The sequence below is a fragment of the Dromiciops gliroides genome, chromosome 3 (genome assembly GCF_019393635.1).
Source record: "Dromiciops gliroides isolate mDroGli1 chromosome 3, mDroGli1.pri, whole genome shotgun sequence".
Taxonomy (NCBI): domain Eukaryota; kingdom Metazoa; phylum Chordata; class Mammalia; order Microbiotheria; family Microbiotheriidae; genus Dromiciops; species Dromiciops gliroides.
In genome coordinates, this window is record NC_057863.1 from 451,282,223 (window position 1) to 451,298,515 (window position 16,293).

A 16,293-nucleotide genomic window follows, 5' to 3' on the forward strand; every position below is an offset into this window, starting at 1 on the left:
TTGTCAGTTGTAGATAATATTAATAATGATAATTTAATTTATAATAATTTACATGTATAAATGACTAAACATGTAAATGTATGAATACATGCACACACCTATTTTTTTCTTTTTTTTTCTTTTTCTTTCTTTCTTTTTTATTTTTTTACATATAAGGTATTTTATTTTTTCCATTACATGTAAAGATAGTTCTCAACTTTTGTTTATACAAGCTTTACAATTTCAGATTTTTCTCCCTCCCTCCCCTCCCTCCCCCCTCCCCTAGACAGCAGGTATTCTGATATAGGTTATATCTATATATCTATATCTATATCTATATCTATATACACACATATACATATACATAATAACATTAATCCTATTTCTGCATTAATCCTGTTACAAGAGAAAAAATCAGAGCAGTGATGCAAAAACTCAAAATAGAAAAAAGAAAAAACAACAGCACCCAAAACAAGAGAAATAGTATGGTTCAATCAGCATCTATACTCTACAGTTCTTTTTTTTTTTCTTGGATTTGGAGATCCTCTTCTGTCATGTGTTCCCTGGAACTCTTCTGTACCATTGCATTGGTGAGAAGAATATAGTCCATCACAGTAGGTCAACACTCAATGTTGATGATACTGTGTACAATGTTCTTCTGGTTCTGCTCATCTCACTCATCATCAGCTCACGTAAGACCCTCCAGGTTTCTCTGAACTCCTCCTGCTCATCATTTCTTACAGCACAGTAGTATTCCATTGTATTCATATACCACAACTTGTCCAGCCATTCCCCAATTGATGGGCACCCCCTCAACTTCCAATTCCTTGCTACCACGTAAAGAGCAGCTATAAATATTTTTGTACATGTGGGTCCCTTTCCCCCTTCCATGATTTCTTTGGGAAAAAGAAAAGGCACACACCTATTTTGAAGATAAATTGGAATGTTTACCAAACCTGTTAAAAGCTCAGTACAATTTGTGGTTGCTGTTGCTTCTTATATCCCCAGAAGCCAACCTGCACATTTCTGTAGCATATATATTTCACGAACACAGATTTCCATGAAAGAGATACCAAAGGCAGAATGCTTGCTTTCTTTCAGACAGGCTGCTTGATCACATATAATATTGATGCTGATTACCAAGAACCTAATGGCTAGTTCTATAGTATTTTAAGGCTTTCAGAGTACCTTACCAGCATTGTCTGATTTGATCCTTACAAAAGTCTGGGGAGTTAGGGACCTTGAGGTCTGTTTTTACAGATGAGGACACTGAGGCTTTGAGAGATTATACAACTTTCCCAAGATCTATTAAGTGACAGAGTTTAAAGGTATGTCACAAGATTTCAAATAAGCTTAGACTAGTCATCCATCCCATTTTCACTGTAACCCATAGCGATACTTTATCTGAGGCATTATTGATAAGCTGTTCTAGAAAGTGAAAATTTCTAGATAACTGAAGCTTCTTCATGAGCTTCCAAACCATGTTTTACAGAAATGTTTTTCAAGTATATTCTGTAACAGCCTGCTTTATTTGCAGTATACTAGATATAATTGAAATTTGCCTGATTGAATCAGGGCCATTATTAAGATTTTTGGGAGGGAGAGTTAGGGGTCTGAGCTGTGATAGAATGATACCCTGGAAAGCTTTTGCTTCCAGATTAAATTGTCCAATATCGTACATTGGCTATTCCCTCTTAGCTGCTTTTTCAAGTGTGGGAAGATGAAAAGTTAGAAGATCTGGGTTGGAAAACTAGCATTGTGCACCCTATAAAACTTCCATATAAAGTCACGGGCAAAGTAACCCAACCTTTTTGAGCCAAAGTTTTTGTCATCTGAAAAAATGGCAATATGAATACTTATATTAGCGGTCTCTGTCATAAGGTTGTTGTGGGGAGAAAACTCTATAAACCTCAAAACACTTTATAATTGTGAGTAGTCATTCTTCTCAGTGTGCTTTGTTTTAGAAGGCCTGCCAGATCGTAAGAGTTAGAGTTGGAAAGGTATATTAGAGAGACCATCTAATTCAAACATCTCATGTTTCAGATGAGGAAAACTGAGACTCATGAAGTGGCCTGTCATATTTTAGTAAGTAGTAGAATTAGGATTCAACTTAGGACTTCTGACTTCAAATCTAGTGCTGGTTTTTATGGATTCAAATATATATTTCTTGAGATTTTATGTATTAATTTTCTTTCTTTTACACACACACACACACACACACATGCTCATCTATGGCTTTAATTTAGAACCTAAATATTGACTTCTGTTCTCTAAGAATGACTCTTGGAATTTTGCACCTTTTGGGTAATTATAGATCATAGATTTAGAGCTGAAAGGGTACTTAGAGGTTGTCAAGTCCAACATCTTCATTTTACAGATGAGGAAACTGAAGTGAGGTTAAGTAAATTGCTTGGGGTCATACAAATAGAAAGGGTTTGAAGCAGAATCTGATGTGATATTGACATCACTGATATAGGTTGATATAAGTAAAGTATGAGCCTTCGTGACTTGTTTGGACCCCAGGGACTACATATCTAGAATTGAGGAGTCATTAAAAGGTGTGTTTTGTTAGGTAGTGTATAGATTTCTTGCGCAAAAGTTTTTCCAGCCAATGTCTCTAGAGAGATGGATCCACTTTTTTTTTTATAGGTAACTTAGGTTATTTAATATAACTGCACAAATATTAATAAGCATGTAATTTCTATAAGGGTTTTAGGAAATAAATTAATTTAAAAGAAGATTCTAGGCATTTGGGATGCCTGATGCCTTTCTCAATTTTTTCCTTATAAATTGTTACTTCTGTTATTTAGGTTCTAGCTTAGTTTTCCCATACTGTGGGATAAGGCATGGCCTTGATTAATTTTCTCTGCCCACATATTGTTGCATTTTCTTGAGGCTTGCTGGTTCAGAGGTAAGTGTGAAGTCTTTTAAAGTGTCGACGTCTTTGAACTAAACAAGCTGGAAAACTCAGCCTTCTTTCTCTATGGAGTTGCTATTTTTCCTGAGATTCACTTTACAATTAAACACCTTTGTAGCCTCCATGTTTAGTATATGATGGAAATATATAGCTTTACTATGCAACCATCCAGTCATCTAACACCTTCTTTTTAAACCTTATAATTCTATCTGATTAATAGTAAGAGCTGCTTGCTATTTTGCTGAAATTGTCAAACTTCCTGACAGCCAGATTTTTATTATTTTCTTTTTGCAAACTTTAAAAAATGTGGCTTACATTCTTAATAATTTTAAAATTAACTTGAATATAGCATGTTAACTGTGACTATAAAATAATGAGTGATTTTACAAGTGGCACATTAAAGGCACTCATTACTTTATGAACAGCTAAATAGTTGTTTCCCTGTAACATTGATGGGTATAATCTTTCATGCTTATAAAACTGTAAAAATAAGTGTTTTTCTTCTTTCATATCCAGAATGACCCCTGTAAATCTACACCTACCCTACCATACCTGGCAAGAAAGAGATTAATTCTGACCTTCCCTAAAGTCCATGTAAAGTTTCCTTTTATATGTTTTTGACCTCTGAAGGGTCCATGAATTAGGCTGGATCAATTTCAAATCACTGCCATTTGACCTGAGTTCCCTCTTTATTTACTATTGCAATATGATTTGCTAATTTTCTTAATAGAACCTCAAAATCTAATTGTATGATTCTTCATCTCTGATACAGTAAAGGGTGTTAGATGTCTGCTAATCTATCAGTCTTTGTTCCATTTTCCTATTACTTTTATACACCACTTCCTGGCACATAATAGACTAGTTAGAAGTATATTTTTACCTTAGGACTATCTGAAAATTGTTCTGATTATCAATAATATCACTTAAATATTTCATGCAATAATGACTTTGAAACTTACAATATCTCCCTTCCCCTTTCCCCCTCCAATGATTTCCACATTTTGGACCATTACCCTGGCTTTTTTATGTACACAGTAACCAATACTCATTAATGCAAGTTTCTATGGTGTTCCCATAAGGTTTCTGCACACAGAGATTCACCCTTTGAGATATATTGTAACACCTACTAAATGTAGCTCATTAAAAAATTAAAACTTTCTATTTCTTCTTTGATTGAATGTGAAATACAGTGAATTATGTAAAATTAACATCAGGCTACAGTTTACATGTTTTGGCATCTTGCCTAGTTTCAGTTAGAATCCACATTCCTTCCTTTTTCTGTTTCTGTACTTACATCCTTGCCAGTTTTCTTGATAGTAATCTGTGGAGTTTTTCCCTTTTGAATGAGTAAATCTGCAGATATTTGTTCGGTGTCAGTATGAAATGGTCTTTCCTTTCAGGGAGGATACAGTCTACCTTGGATAGGAAACATTGAAATATAGTAATTGTAATGAGTGATAGAAGGTCGCATCTAAGTATCAAATTATCCAACCCTTAAGTGCTATAGAGAGTTCAGGAACATGATTGATCATTTCTGGCTGGATGAGGTAATTCCCCCCACCCCTCCACACACCCAGCTGAGAAGATACAGTATTTTTATGAATGAGTGAAAAGTGAAAGAATGCTTGGCTGGAGCAGAAAAATGTAAAGGAAGGAGACAGGACTAGAAAAGTTGTTTCTCTTAGGTGTTGGAGAACCTTGGAAGGCCGACTGAGAGGTTTGGGTGCGTTCCTCATCCTTGTTGACTTTTTTGTGGCTATTGCAACTACTTGACTGCCTTCTCCTCCTAGATATTCTCTCCTGATTGGGTTTTTTGTGACTTTTATCTCTTGGTTCACCTACCTGTATGTTTTTTTTTTCTAGCTCTCCTTTGTTGGATCATAATATATATCCTTTCCTCTAACTGAGGTTACACCCCAAGGCTCTATTCTTGGCTCTCTTTTACTTTTGCACTCATAGTGATCTCATCAGCTTCCATGGATTTCATTTTCATTTCTGTTCAGATAATTCCAAGATCTGTATTTTTTCCTAGTTTTCCTTTTGAGTTCCATTCTTTTGTTGTTGTTGTTGTTGGGAATGATTTGTCTCCATTTATTTATTTATTTTAAAGTAATAAAAATTTTTATTTATAGATTTGGGTTCCAATTTTTATTCCTCCTTCCCTCCCTTCCCTCCCCCCTCCCTGAGGTGGTAAGCAATCAGATATGGGCCATACATGTAGAACATTGCTATATTAGTCTAAAAAACTTGAATAAAAGAAAAAAATGAAAGAAAGTGAAAAATAGCATGCTTCAGTCTGGGTTCCATCAATATCAGTTCTTTCTTTAGAGGTGGATAGTATGTTTCATCAATAGTCCTTTGGGATTGTCTTGGATCGTTTTATTGGTGAGAATAGTTAAGTCATTCAAATAATATTGTTGTCTCTGTGCACAAAGTACTCTGGGTTCTGTTCACTTCACTATACATCAGTTTGTACCAGTCTTTCCAGGCCTTTCTGAAATCATCCTGCTTGTCATTTCTTTTTTGTTTGTTCAGTATTTTATTATTTTCCAGTTACATATCAGGATAGTTTTCAACATTTGTTTTCATAGGATTTTCAGTTCCAAATTTTTCTCCCACCCTCCCTTCCCTCCCTCCTCCCCAAGATAGAAAGCAATCTAATATTGGTTATATATATGCAATCACATTAAACATATTTCTGCATTAGTCATATTGTGACAGAAGAATCAGAGGACAAGGGAAATACCTCAAAAAAGAATAAAAAACAGCCCAAAAGCAGAAACAGTATGGCTTAAACTGCATTTCTAGACCACAGTCCTTTTTTCTGGATCTTGAGAACATTTCCTATCATGAAGTTCTTTGAGAAATAGTTTTGGACCATTGCACTGCTAAAAACAGCCAAATCTGTCACCATTGTTCATCACACAATGCTGCTGTTACTGTATACAGTATTCTCCTGGTTCTGCTCCTCTCAGTTAGCATCAGTTAATGTAAGTCCTTCCTGGTCTTTTCAAACTCCCCCTGCTCATCATTACTTTTCACATTGATTTTTTAAAATTTTGTGTTCTAAATTTTCTTTTCCTTCCCTCCTCATACATCCCTACAGAATCCAATAATTCAATATAAATCATACATGTCCAATTATGCAAAACATCTTATCATTAGTCAGGTTGTGAAAGAAAATAGACAAAATACCTTCTATCTCTGTTGATGGTTTGCATTTTTCTTATGGCTTCTAATAGCATCCTGCTCATCATTTCTTTCATGGTTATAATTGTTAACTGTATTACCCTCCTTCTTAATCCCTCTCTTTGATATTTACTCTATTATCTATCTTCCTTCACCCTATCCCTCCTTGAAAGTGTATTGCTTCTAACTTCCCCCTCCCCCAATCTGCTCTTCCTTCCATTGCCTCCCCCTCCCCCCTTATCCCCTTCCCCTCCCAATTTCCCACAGGGTAAGATAGAATACTATCCCCTCTTGGGTGTATAAATTATTCCCTCTTTGAGCCAATTCTGATGAGACTTAGGCTTACCCACTCCCCCACTCCTTCTCTATTGTCCCCTCTACTCCACAAGCTTTTTCTTATATCTTTTATATGAACCACTTTTCCACAATCTACCTCTCCCTTTCATTTTCCTCCGGTGCATTCCTATTACCCCTTAACTTTATTTTGAAGATGTCATCATGGGTCAGCTAGGTGACACATTGAACAGAGCACCAGCCCTGGACCCAGGAGGCCCTGACCCCACTGTCCCCAGACATAAGCCACCCCACCCTGCCTGTTCCACAAAAAACAAAGATAAACAAAAAAATGCTTTACAGATATCATCCCTTCATATTCAATTCACACCTGGGCTCTCTAAGTATATTCTTTTCAGCTGCCTTAATACTGAGAAAGATCTTATGAGTTAGGAGTATTATCTTCCCATGTAGGAATGTAAAAAGTTTAATCTTTTAATATCCCTCATGATTTCATTTTCCTGTTTACCTTTTTATGCTTCTCTAGGGTCTTGTATTTGAAAATCACATTTTCTATTCAGTTCAGGTCTTTTCATCACAAATACCTGAAAGTCCTCTTTTTCCTTGAAGTCCCATTTTTCCCTCCGAAAGATTATAATCATTTTTGCTGGGTATGTGATTTTTGGCTGTAGTCCAGTTCCTTTGCCCTCCGGAATATCATATTCCATGCCCTCTGATGTGTTGTTTATCCTTACGGTAGCTCCACAGTGTTTGAATTCTTTTTTCTAGATGCTTGCAATATTTTCTCCTTGATCTGGGAGCTCTGGAATTTGGCTATAATATTCCTGGAGGTTTTCCTTTTGGGATCTCTTTCAGGAGGTTATTTGTAGATTCTTTTTCCCTGACAATCTCTTGGAGGATGGTGTCTAAGGTCTTTTTTGGTCTTGGTTTTCAGGTAGTCCAATGATTTTCAAATTATCTATCCTGGATCTGTTTTCCAGGTCACCTGTTTATCCAAGGAGATATTTCATATTGTCCTCTATTTTTTTTATTCAATTGGATTTGCTTTACTGTGTCTTGGTTTTTCATAAAGTCACTAGCATCCATTTGTTCAATCCTAATTCTGAGACAATTATTTTCTTGAGAGAGCTTTTGTATCTCCTTTCCCATTTGGCTTTTTAAGCTGTTGACTTTTTTCTCCTGACTTTCCTGTAATGCTCTCATTTTTCTTTCCATTCTTTCTTCCATCTCTCTAAATCTTCCTTCTATCCCCCCTACTTTCTCTTCAAAGTCCCTTTTGAGCATTTCCATGGCCTGAGACCAATTAATATTTTTCTTGGAAGCCTTGGATGTTGAAGCTTTGATTTTGTTATTATCTTCTTCTTCTGAGGGTGTATTCTGGTCTACCCTTCCCCCAAATAAGTTTTTGATGGTCTGCTGATTTATCTTCCTACTCATCCTGGCTTACTATTTCTTGGCTTTTACCTCCTTCTTAAAGTCTAGCACTGCTTCCAGGACATCCTTCTAGTCATCCAAGTTTACAATCTTGGAGTCACCCCTGATTCCTCTAAAAGTTTCAAATTTTTATTCTTTTTTCCTCAAAAAGATATTTATTACAATATGTCCTTTTCTCTTCATGCACACAGCCACTGATGGTTCAGGCTCTTTTCACTTCTTGCTTACACTATTACTAGAGTCTTCCAGTTGGCCTTCCCGCTCCAATTCTCTCACCTCCAATATATCCTTCACATAGTTTCCAGAGTGATTTCCTTAAGTTAAGTGTAGGTTTGATGATGTCACCTCCCCTACTCAACAAACTCCATTGACTCCATTTTGCCTTCAATTGCAGGTATAAAATCCCAACTTGAATCCTTCCAATGTTTCAAACCTTACATTCTACTCCCCAGCCTACTTGCCTTTCCTTGCACATAGCACTCCATCTTTGTGCCAGCTCTTGTTCCCTTTGCCTGGAAAGCCCTCCCCCACCTCCAACTCTAGGAATTTGAGGCTTCCTCAAGTCTCAGCTCAAATGCTCCTCCCTTCATTGGTACTTTATTGATTGCTCCTAGCTTCTAGTTCCATCCCCTCTATTTTGTGTGGTCTTATTTGTATATACTGCCTCTCTCACTAGAATGTAAACTCCTTGAGGGTAGGATTTTTTTTTGGTCTCTTTTTTGGGGTAGATATCCAAAGTACTTAGTGCACTAGCTAGTGCATTGTAAATGCTTGTTTAAACAATTTTTAGGAAGATTAATCTGATGATGTCATGTAAGATTTTTTTCTGATAAAAGTATTTTTTTCCAGTTACATGTAAAAATAGTTCTCAACATTTGTTTATACAAGCTTTCCAATTTCAGATTTTTCTCCCTCCCTCCCCTCCCTACCCCCTTCCCTAGACAGCAGGTAATCTGATATAGGATTTATATATATATATATATATATATATATATATATATATATATATATATATACATACATACATACATACATACATACACATATATATATACACACACACACACATATACATAATAACATTAAACGTATTTCTGCATTAGTCATAAGAGAAGAATCAGAGCAATGAGGATAAACCTCAAAATAGAAAAACAACAGCACCAAAAGCAAAAGAAATAGTATGTTCAATCAGCATCTCTACTCCACAGTTTTTTTTTTTCTGGATTTGGAGATCCCCTTCCATCATGGCTCCCCTGGAACTCTTCTATACCATTGCATTGGTGAGAAGAATCTAGTCCATCACAGTAGATCAACACACAATGTTGATGATACTTTGTACAATGTTCTTCTGGTTCTGCTCATCTCACTCATCAGCAGTTCATGTAAATACTTCCAGGTTTCTCTGAACTCCTCCTGCTCATTGTTTCTTACAGCACAATAGAATTCCATTACATTCATATACCACAACTTGTTCAGCCATTCCCCAATTGATGGGCAACCCCTCAATTTCCAATTCCTTGCCACAACAAAAAGAGCAGCTATAAATATTTTTGTACATGTGGGTCCTTTCCCCTTTTTTATGATCTCTTTGGGGAAAAGACCCAAAAGTGGTATTGCTGGGTCAAAGGTATGCACAGCTTTATATCCCTTTGGACATAATTCCAGATTGCTCTCCAGAATGGCTGGATCAGTTCATAGCTCCACCAACAATGCATTAATGTTCCAATTTTTCCACAGTTTTTCCAACATTCATTATTTTCCTTTTTTGTCATATTAGCCAATCTGATAGGTGTCAGGTGGTATCTGAGTTTTTTTAATTTGCATCTCTCTAATCAATAGTGATTTAGAGTATTTTTTCATATGTGGATAGATAGATTTCTTCATCAGAAAACTGCCTGTTCATATCCTTTGACCATTTCTCAGTTGGGGAATGACTTGGATTCATATAAATTTGATTTAGTTCCCTATATATTTTAGAAATGAGACCTTTATCAGAAGTACTGGTCATAAAAATTGTTTCCCAGCTTTCTGCATCCCTTCTAATTATGGATGCATTGCTTCTGTTTGTACAAACCCTTTTTAATTTAATGTAATAAAAGTCATCCATTTTGCATTTCATAATATTCTCTATCTCTTGTTTGGTCATAAACTGTTCTCCTTTCCAGAGATCTGAAAGGTAGACTATTCCTTCCTCTCCTAATTTGCCTATGGTATCACCTCTTATGTCTAAATCATGTATCCATTTTGACCTTATTTTAGTATAAGGTTTAACATGTTGGTTTATGCCTAATTTCTGCCATACTGTCTTCCAGTTTTCCCAGCAGTTTTTGTCAAATACTGAATTCCTATCCCAGAAGCTATAGTCTTTGGGTTTATCAAACACTGCATTACTAATGTCATTTGCTGCTGAGTCTCCTATGCCTAGCCTATTCCATTGATCCTTCACTCTATTTCTTACCCAGTACCAAATAGTTTTGATGACTGCTGCTTTATAATATAGCTCCAGATTTGGTACAGCTAACCCACCTTCCTGTGCATTTTTTCCCATTATTTGCCTGGATATTCTTGACTTTTTGTTTTTCCAGATGAATTTTGTTATTATTTTTTCTACCTCTATAAAATAATTTTTAGGTAGTCTGATTGGTATGGCGCTGAATAGGTAAATTAATTTAGGTAGAATTGTCACTTTTACTATATTAGCTCTGCCTATCCATGAGCAATCAATATCTTTCCAATTCTTTAGATCTGGATGTCATGTAAGATTAGAGAGTGAGGTGTCTAAAAGCACGGTGATTCACTTAGAAGCTACTATAGTAGTCTAGGTTTGAAGTGATTAAGGCCTAAGCTAGCATGGTGAAAGTGCAATGGAAATGAGGGGAAGAACATAGGTATTTATTTATTTATTTGTTTGTTTGTTTGTTTATTTGTTGTTGTAGGGCAATGAGGTTTAAGTGACTTGCCCAGGGTCACACAGCTAATGTCAAATGTCTGAGGTCAGATTTGAACTCAGGTCCTCCTGAATCCAGGGCTGGTACTTTATCCACTGTGCCACCTAGCTGCCCCCAAACACAGATATTTAGAAGGGAGGATTGATGGGGATGGTTGATTAAATTGTGTGTGTGTGTGTGTGTGTGTGTGTGTGTGTGTGTGTGTATGGGACACAGGGAACAACACATTATAGATTACTTTGAAGAATAGATGATTGTGGGATAGCTAGGTGGCACAGTAGATGAAGTACTGGGCCTGGATTCAGGAGAACCTGAGTTCAAATGTAGTCTCAGACACTAACTAGCTGTGTGACCTTGGTTAAATCACTTTAATCCTGATTATTCCCCTGATTGAGAGAAAGGTGGTACCATTGACAGAAATTGACAAGACAGAAAGGGCGCTATTTTGTCAGAGAAATAGATTGAATTTAGTTTCATACATGTGGAGATGGAGGTGACAGTGGAACTTGGAACTGAATATGTGTGATAGGACATTGGAGATATGGCGCTAGAACTCAGGAAAAAGACAACCTCTGCAGATGGAGAGGAGAGAACCATTTGCACAGAGCTTGGCAATTGAAACCTTGAAAGTAGACTAAAGTCCCAAGGGAGAGTATAGACAGAGAAGTAAAAAGGGTGAAGAGCTAAGTCTTAGGAGGGAGTTTTGGTACTCTGGGTAAGAGGAAGAAGAGGAGTGAAGGAAGGAAGACAGAATAGTAAATGAAAGTTAAAAAGAAAATCCTGTTATCTGTATTTGCTAAATTCAAACTCATTAGTAGGCAAGGCTCATTCTCTCAAGAAGTTCTTTTTAAAGGAGTAAGCTCTTAAAGAAGCCAGTGCTCTAGGTGAAGGATTACTTTTGGTCTACCCAAATGTTGGTATTCTGGCTTTTCAAATATGTCTTAGGAACAACTCAATAGTAGATAGTTCTACCAGCAATGCCAATGTTTATTTTACAAGTAGAAATTTAACCTCATATCTCTTTGTTGGAAGTGACCTCTTCTTGACCCTGCTATTGCTTCTTCCCTTTATATCTTACCATTTTTTATTTTTGTTTTCTATTACTCTTTTCCCTCTATCTTTCTCCCCTGACTATTCTTTATTTTAACATTAAAAATTTATGTTATTATACTTACATTATGATTATATATTTACATAGATTGAATCTGTTTATTTTACTTAATTTAAAGTATCTATACAATATGAGTGCAGATCATCAAATATAATTTTGTTCAACTTTTCATTTCTGTCAAACATTGCATTGATTCATCTCGCTGAGTCTGGGGGCCTTTATAGTTGTGAAAGTGTGGAGTGAAGTAACAACTTGGAGTCTTACGAACCATTTAGTAATAAATTATGCATCATGCTTATTAGGAAGGTTCCTTATAGTATTTAATTCATTTTTTGTAGGGTTTAAGTTATGTTTCTTGGACTTGGTGCAATGGATAGAATGCTGAGCCGATAGTCAGGAAGACCTCAGTTCAAATTTGGCCTTGAACATTTTCTAGTTTTGTGACCCTGGACAAGTCACTTAAGCTTTGTTTGCCTTTGTTTCTTCAACTGTAAAATGGGGGTAATAATAACACTTACCTTGTAGTGTTGTTATGAGGAGCAAATTAATTCGTATTTGTAAAGCATTTCTGTGACCCATAGTAGATGCTTAATAGGTACTAGCTTCCTTACTTTCCCTCATATATATTAACCTTGGAAAAAGTTATCATCTTTTCATGGTGTGAATTGTTAAAGTATAATACATTTACTTTAAAAGAAACAACATTTTTATTCTGGGATGACAAAGGGGTAGACAAAAGTATTATCTGTCTGTTTCCTATACATTTATATTTGTGATCAGATTTATTTTATAACTGACACAGCAATAAAATTTAAAATAAACTGACAGCAAAAGACATGTTAATTTTTATTCCACCTCCTCAGCCTCAGTTATATTTTACATTGATACGAAGATTAATCTGCCAATTTTAGAATTGAATTAAAATCTTAATATCACTATCATTATAAGGAAGCTAGACTATAGTGAAGGCTATATATTTATTCTTTTTCTTTACAGAAAGAACAATAGAAGACCATGAATTGGTGATTGAAGTTCAGTCAAACTGGGGAATGGAAGAAGAAAATAAGCTATACTTTAGAAAAAATTATGCCAAATATGAATTCTTTAAAAACCCAGTGGTAAGCATTATCTACAAGTAGAACAAAATATTGCAATGGAAAATGAGTGCTTCATTTTAATTATCTTTTAATGTCATTTTAGAAAGTGAACATTTTAATATATACCCCCCAAATTAATTGTATTATTAAAAAATTATAGATTCCTTAGCTTTTTGAAAGCAAACCAGCGATTTTAATATGCTTTAAATATAAAAAATATTTGATTCTTCTCATATTAAAGACAAGAGACAGTTTGCATAGTGGAAAGTACATGGGGCAAAGAGTCAAAACCTGTGTTTTTGCTCCAGTTCTGCCATTAATTAGCTGTGTGGCCTTGGGCAAACACTTAAATTTGGGGCCTCAATTTCTTCATCTGGTAAATGGGAAAGTATTGTGGTGATGATATTCTAAGTTTTAAAACTATTTTGTGGATATTTCCATTTGGATATTTGGCTGATACAAATTTTTGTTTTGTTTTGTTTTTGGTGAGGCAGTTGGGGTTAAGTGACTTGCCCAGGATCACACAGCTAGTTAAGCGTCAAGTGTCTGAGGTCAGATTTGAACTCAGGTCCTCCTAAATCCAGGGCCGGTGCTCTATCCACTGTACCACCTAGCTGCTCCTCTGCTGATACAAATTTAATGTGGCAGAAAGAATTCATCATCATAGCAGAATGGGGAAAAAAGGGTAGAACAAAAAGGACTAAAGATATCACTTACACAAAGTATAGCATTCGGGATGAATTTTGCAATGACCTACATGGAGTACACTTGATTGTGTCAAGGCAATTCTTATCTATGATCAAAGCACAGGCTGAACTCCTTCACTGAAAAGAAGGTAAATGGGTCTTGAAGAACATCTCTTTAATAGGGAGAATGAAATGTTCCTTAAGTAATAAAAAGAATGGCTTCAATGTGAAAACAATAAATAAAAAGGTGTAGGTAGTACAGTGAGCATTCATTAAGTGCTTGCTGTGTGCCAGACACTGTGTTAAACACTTCCCAAATATTGTTCACTTGATTCTCATGACAATCCTGCAAGGTAGGTGCTGCTATTATCCCATTTCACAAATGAGGAAACTGAGGCGATAGAGGTTAAGTGACTTTCCCAGGGTCACACAGCTCCTACATTTCTGAGGCTGCATTTGAACTCATATCTTCTAGACTCCAGGTTCAATGCTCTGTCCACTGAACTATCCACTAGCTGCCTATCTAGTGTAATACTGACCTATGTGAGGAGATCAGAGGGTAGGAGGATAGATGGAGGGGAAAGGGAAGAAGAATCATTCAATACTGAGAGCTAAGGAACATATATAGCTACATCTTATCTTTAGAGGAGTCAGGTGTGTGTACCCTGTAAGGAGGAAGTAGCATATCCTCCTCCAAAGAAAGATGATGTGTTAGTGCTATTAAGTGTGTATTCAGTAAGTGCCAGAGGAAGAAGTGAGGAATGATGGCTGGTGACTTCCTGTCTCTATTCATCTCCCTGCTAATACAGTCCAGAAATCTATTGTTTCCCAGTGTATGTATCCAGAACATCACAGAAAACCTCCCAAGACATTTCAAACTGAATGAGTTCCATATACTTCTTTCTTTTTCTTCTTTTTTGTGTGGCATTCACTTCTGATAAACTGTAGTTGCAATCAGTACTACCAAAAAGAATCTAGAAAGATTTCGAAGTATTATAAAGTCTTAGGCAAGAAATCTAGTATTTAAGAGAGTATTGGGGGGCAGCTAGGTGGCGCAGTGGATAGAACACCGGCCCTGGATTCAGGAGGACCTGAGTTCAAATCTGGCCTCAGATACTTAACACTTACTAGCTGTGTGACCCTGGGCAAGTCACTTAACCCCAATTGCCTCACAAAAAAAAAAAAAAAAAAAAAAAAAAAAAAAAAAAAGAGAGTATTGGTGATATTTTTATCCCTGTTGCCTTCACAAACAGGATTTGGGATGTAAAAAGCTAGATAAGATATTATTTAAAAATGGATTGTGGGGAGGAAGATCAGTTGGAACACAAAGTTTTAAAAAAATTGATGTCAAAATTTGCTTTTACATGTAATTTGGAAAATAAAAGTCTAAAACATGGATTGTGGATTCCTGGACTGCTGTGCCAAATATATCACTACATAGGGATAGGATAGAGTGAAAATAACAAAGGTTAGTAAAAATACATTTGGTTAGTGTCTTGGCAAATCTAATAAAATGGATTTAAATGGAAGGGAAGAAAATTGTATCTATTAAGCTAAATACTGTAAAAAGTAGCTATAGTGTTTGAAGAAGAATAGCAGTAGAATGACAATAATCCACAGGAAAAAAGCAAGAAAAAGAATCAGCAAAAAGAACCTTATCCTCAAATTTGTTGTTGTTGTTTAGTCGTTTCAGTTGTGTCTGACTCTTTGTAACTCCATTTGGACTTTTCTTGGGCAAAGATACTTGAGTGGTTTGCCATTTTCTTCTCTAGCTCATTTTACAGATGAGGAAACTGAGGCAGGGCAGCTAGGTGGCACAGTGCATAAAGCACCAGTCCTGGATTCAGGAGGACCTAAGTTCAAATCTGACTTCAGACACTTGAGACTTACTAGCTGTGTGACCCTGGGCAAGTCAATTAACCCTCATTGCCCCACAAAAAAAGAAAAAAGGAAACTGAGGCAGAGTTAAGGGACATACCCAGGGACACACAGCCAGGAAGGGTCTGAGGCCATATTTGAACTTAGGAAGATGAGTCTTCCAGACTTCAGGCCCAGTACTCTATCCATGTACCACCTAGATGACTTTTGTCTCAAATGCCTATGCACAAAATGTATAAAGTTATGGTAATATGCAAGAAATCCCAGTTACAGGAATCAAATTTGATATAACAGATAATATTGGGAATTGGATGATTCAGGTGCTGGTGGCTCCTGTTTACCTTAAAAGAACTCTCTCTTTAAAGCTTTTTACAACTTAGTTTCATCCTCTTAAAGACAGGATGATATAGTGGACAAGGCACTGGATTTAAGTTAGGGTGACTTGGGTTCAAATCCTGCCTTATATACTAGCTGTGACCCTGGAAAAAGTCACTTGATTTCTCTATGCCTTATTTTCTTTACCTGTAAAATGAAGGGTTTGTAGTAGACAGCTGCTAATCAAGGATCCAATGACCTAGCTTTACAGCTTGTATAGATAGTCCCCTGTAGTCCAGTTAGACTGCCTTTTTTTCTTTTTCTTTTCCTTTCTTTTTTTTTTTTTTGGCAACAAACATTTTATTTTTTCCAGTTACATGTAAGGGTAGTTTTCAACATTCATTTTCATAAGATTTAGAGTTCCAAACTTTTTCCCCTCCCTCCC

The 16,293-nt window shown here is 36.1% G+C and overlaps 1 protein-coding gene across 1 annotated transcript in view; it reads left to right on the top strand.

The window, feature by feature from the left end:
• GRB14 (growth factor receptor bound protein 14) overlaps positions 1 to 16,293 on the top strand; it is a 165,964-nt gene that overhangs the window by 107,892 nt on the left and 41,779 nt on the right. The window contains exon 5 of the mRNA XM_043990584.1: positions 12,869 to 12,990. Coding sequence (XP_043846519.1) covers positions 12,869 to 12,990 — 122 coding nt within the window. The remainder of the gene's footprint in view (positions 1 to 12,868; positions 12,991 to 16,293) is intronic.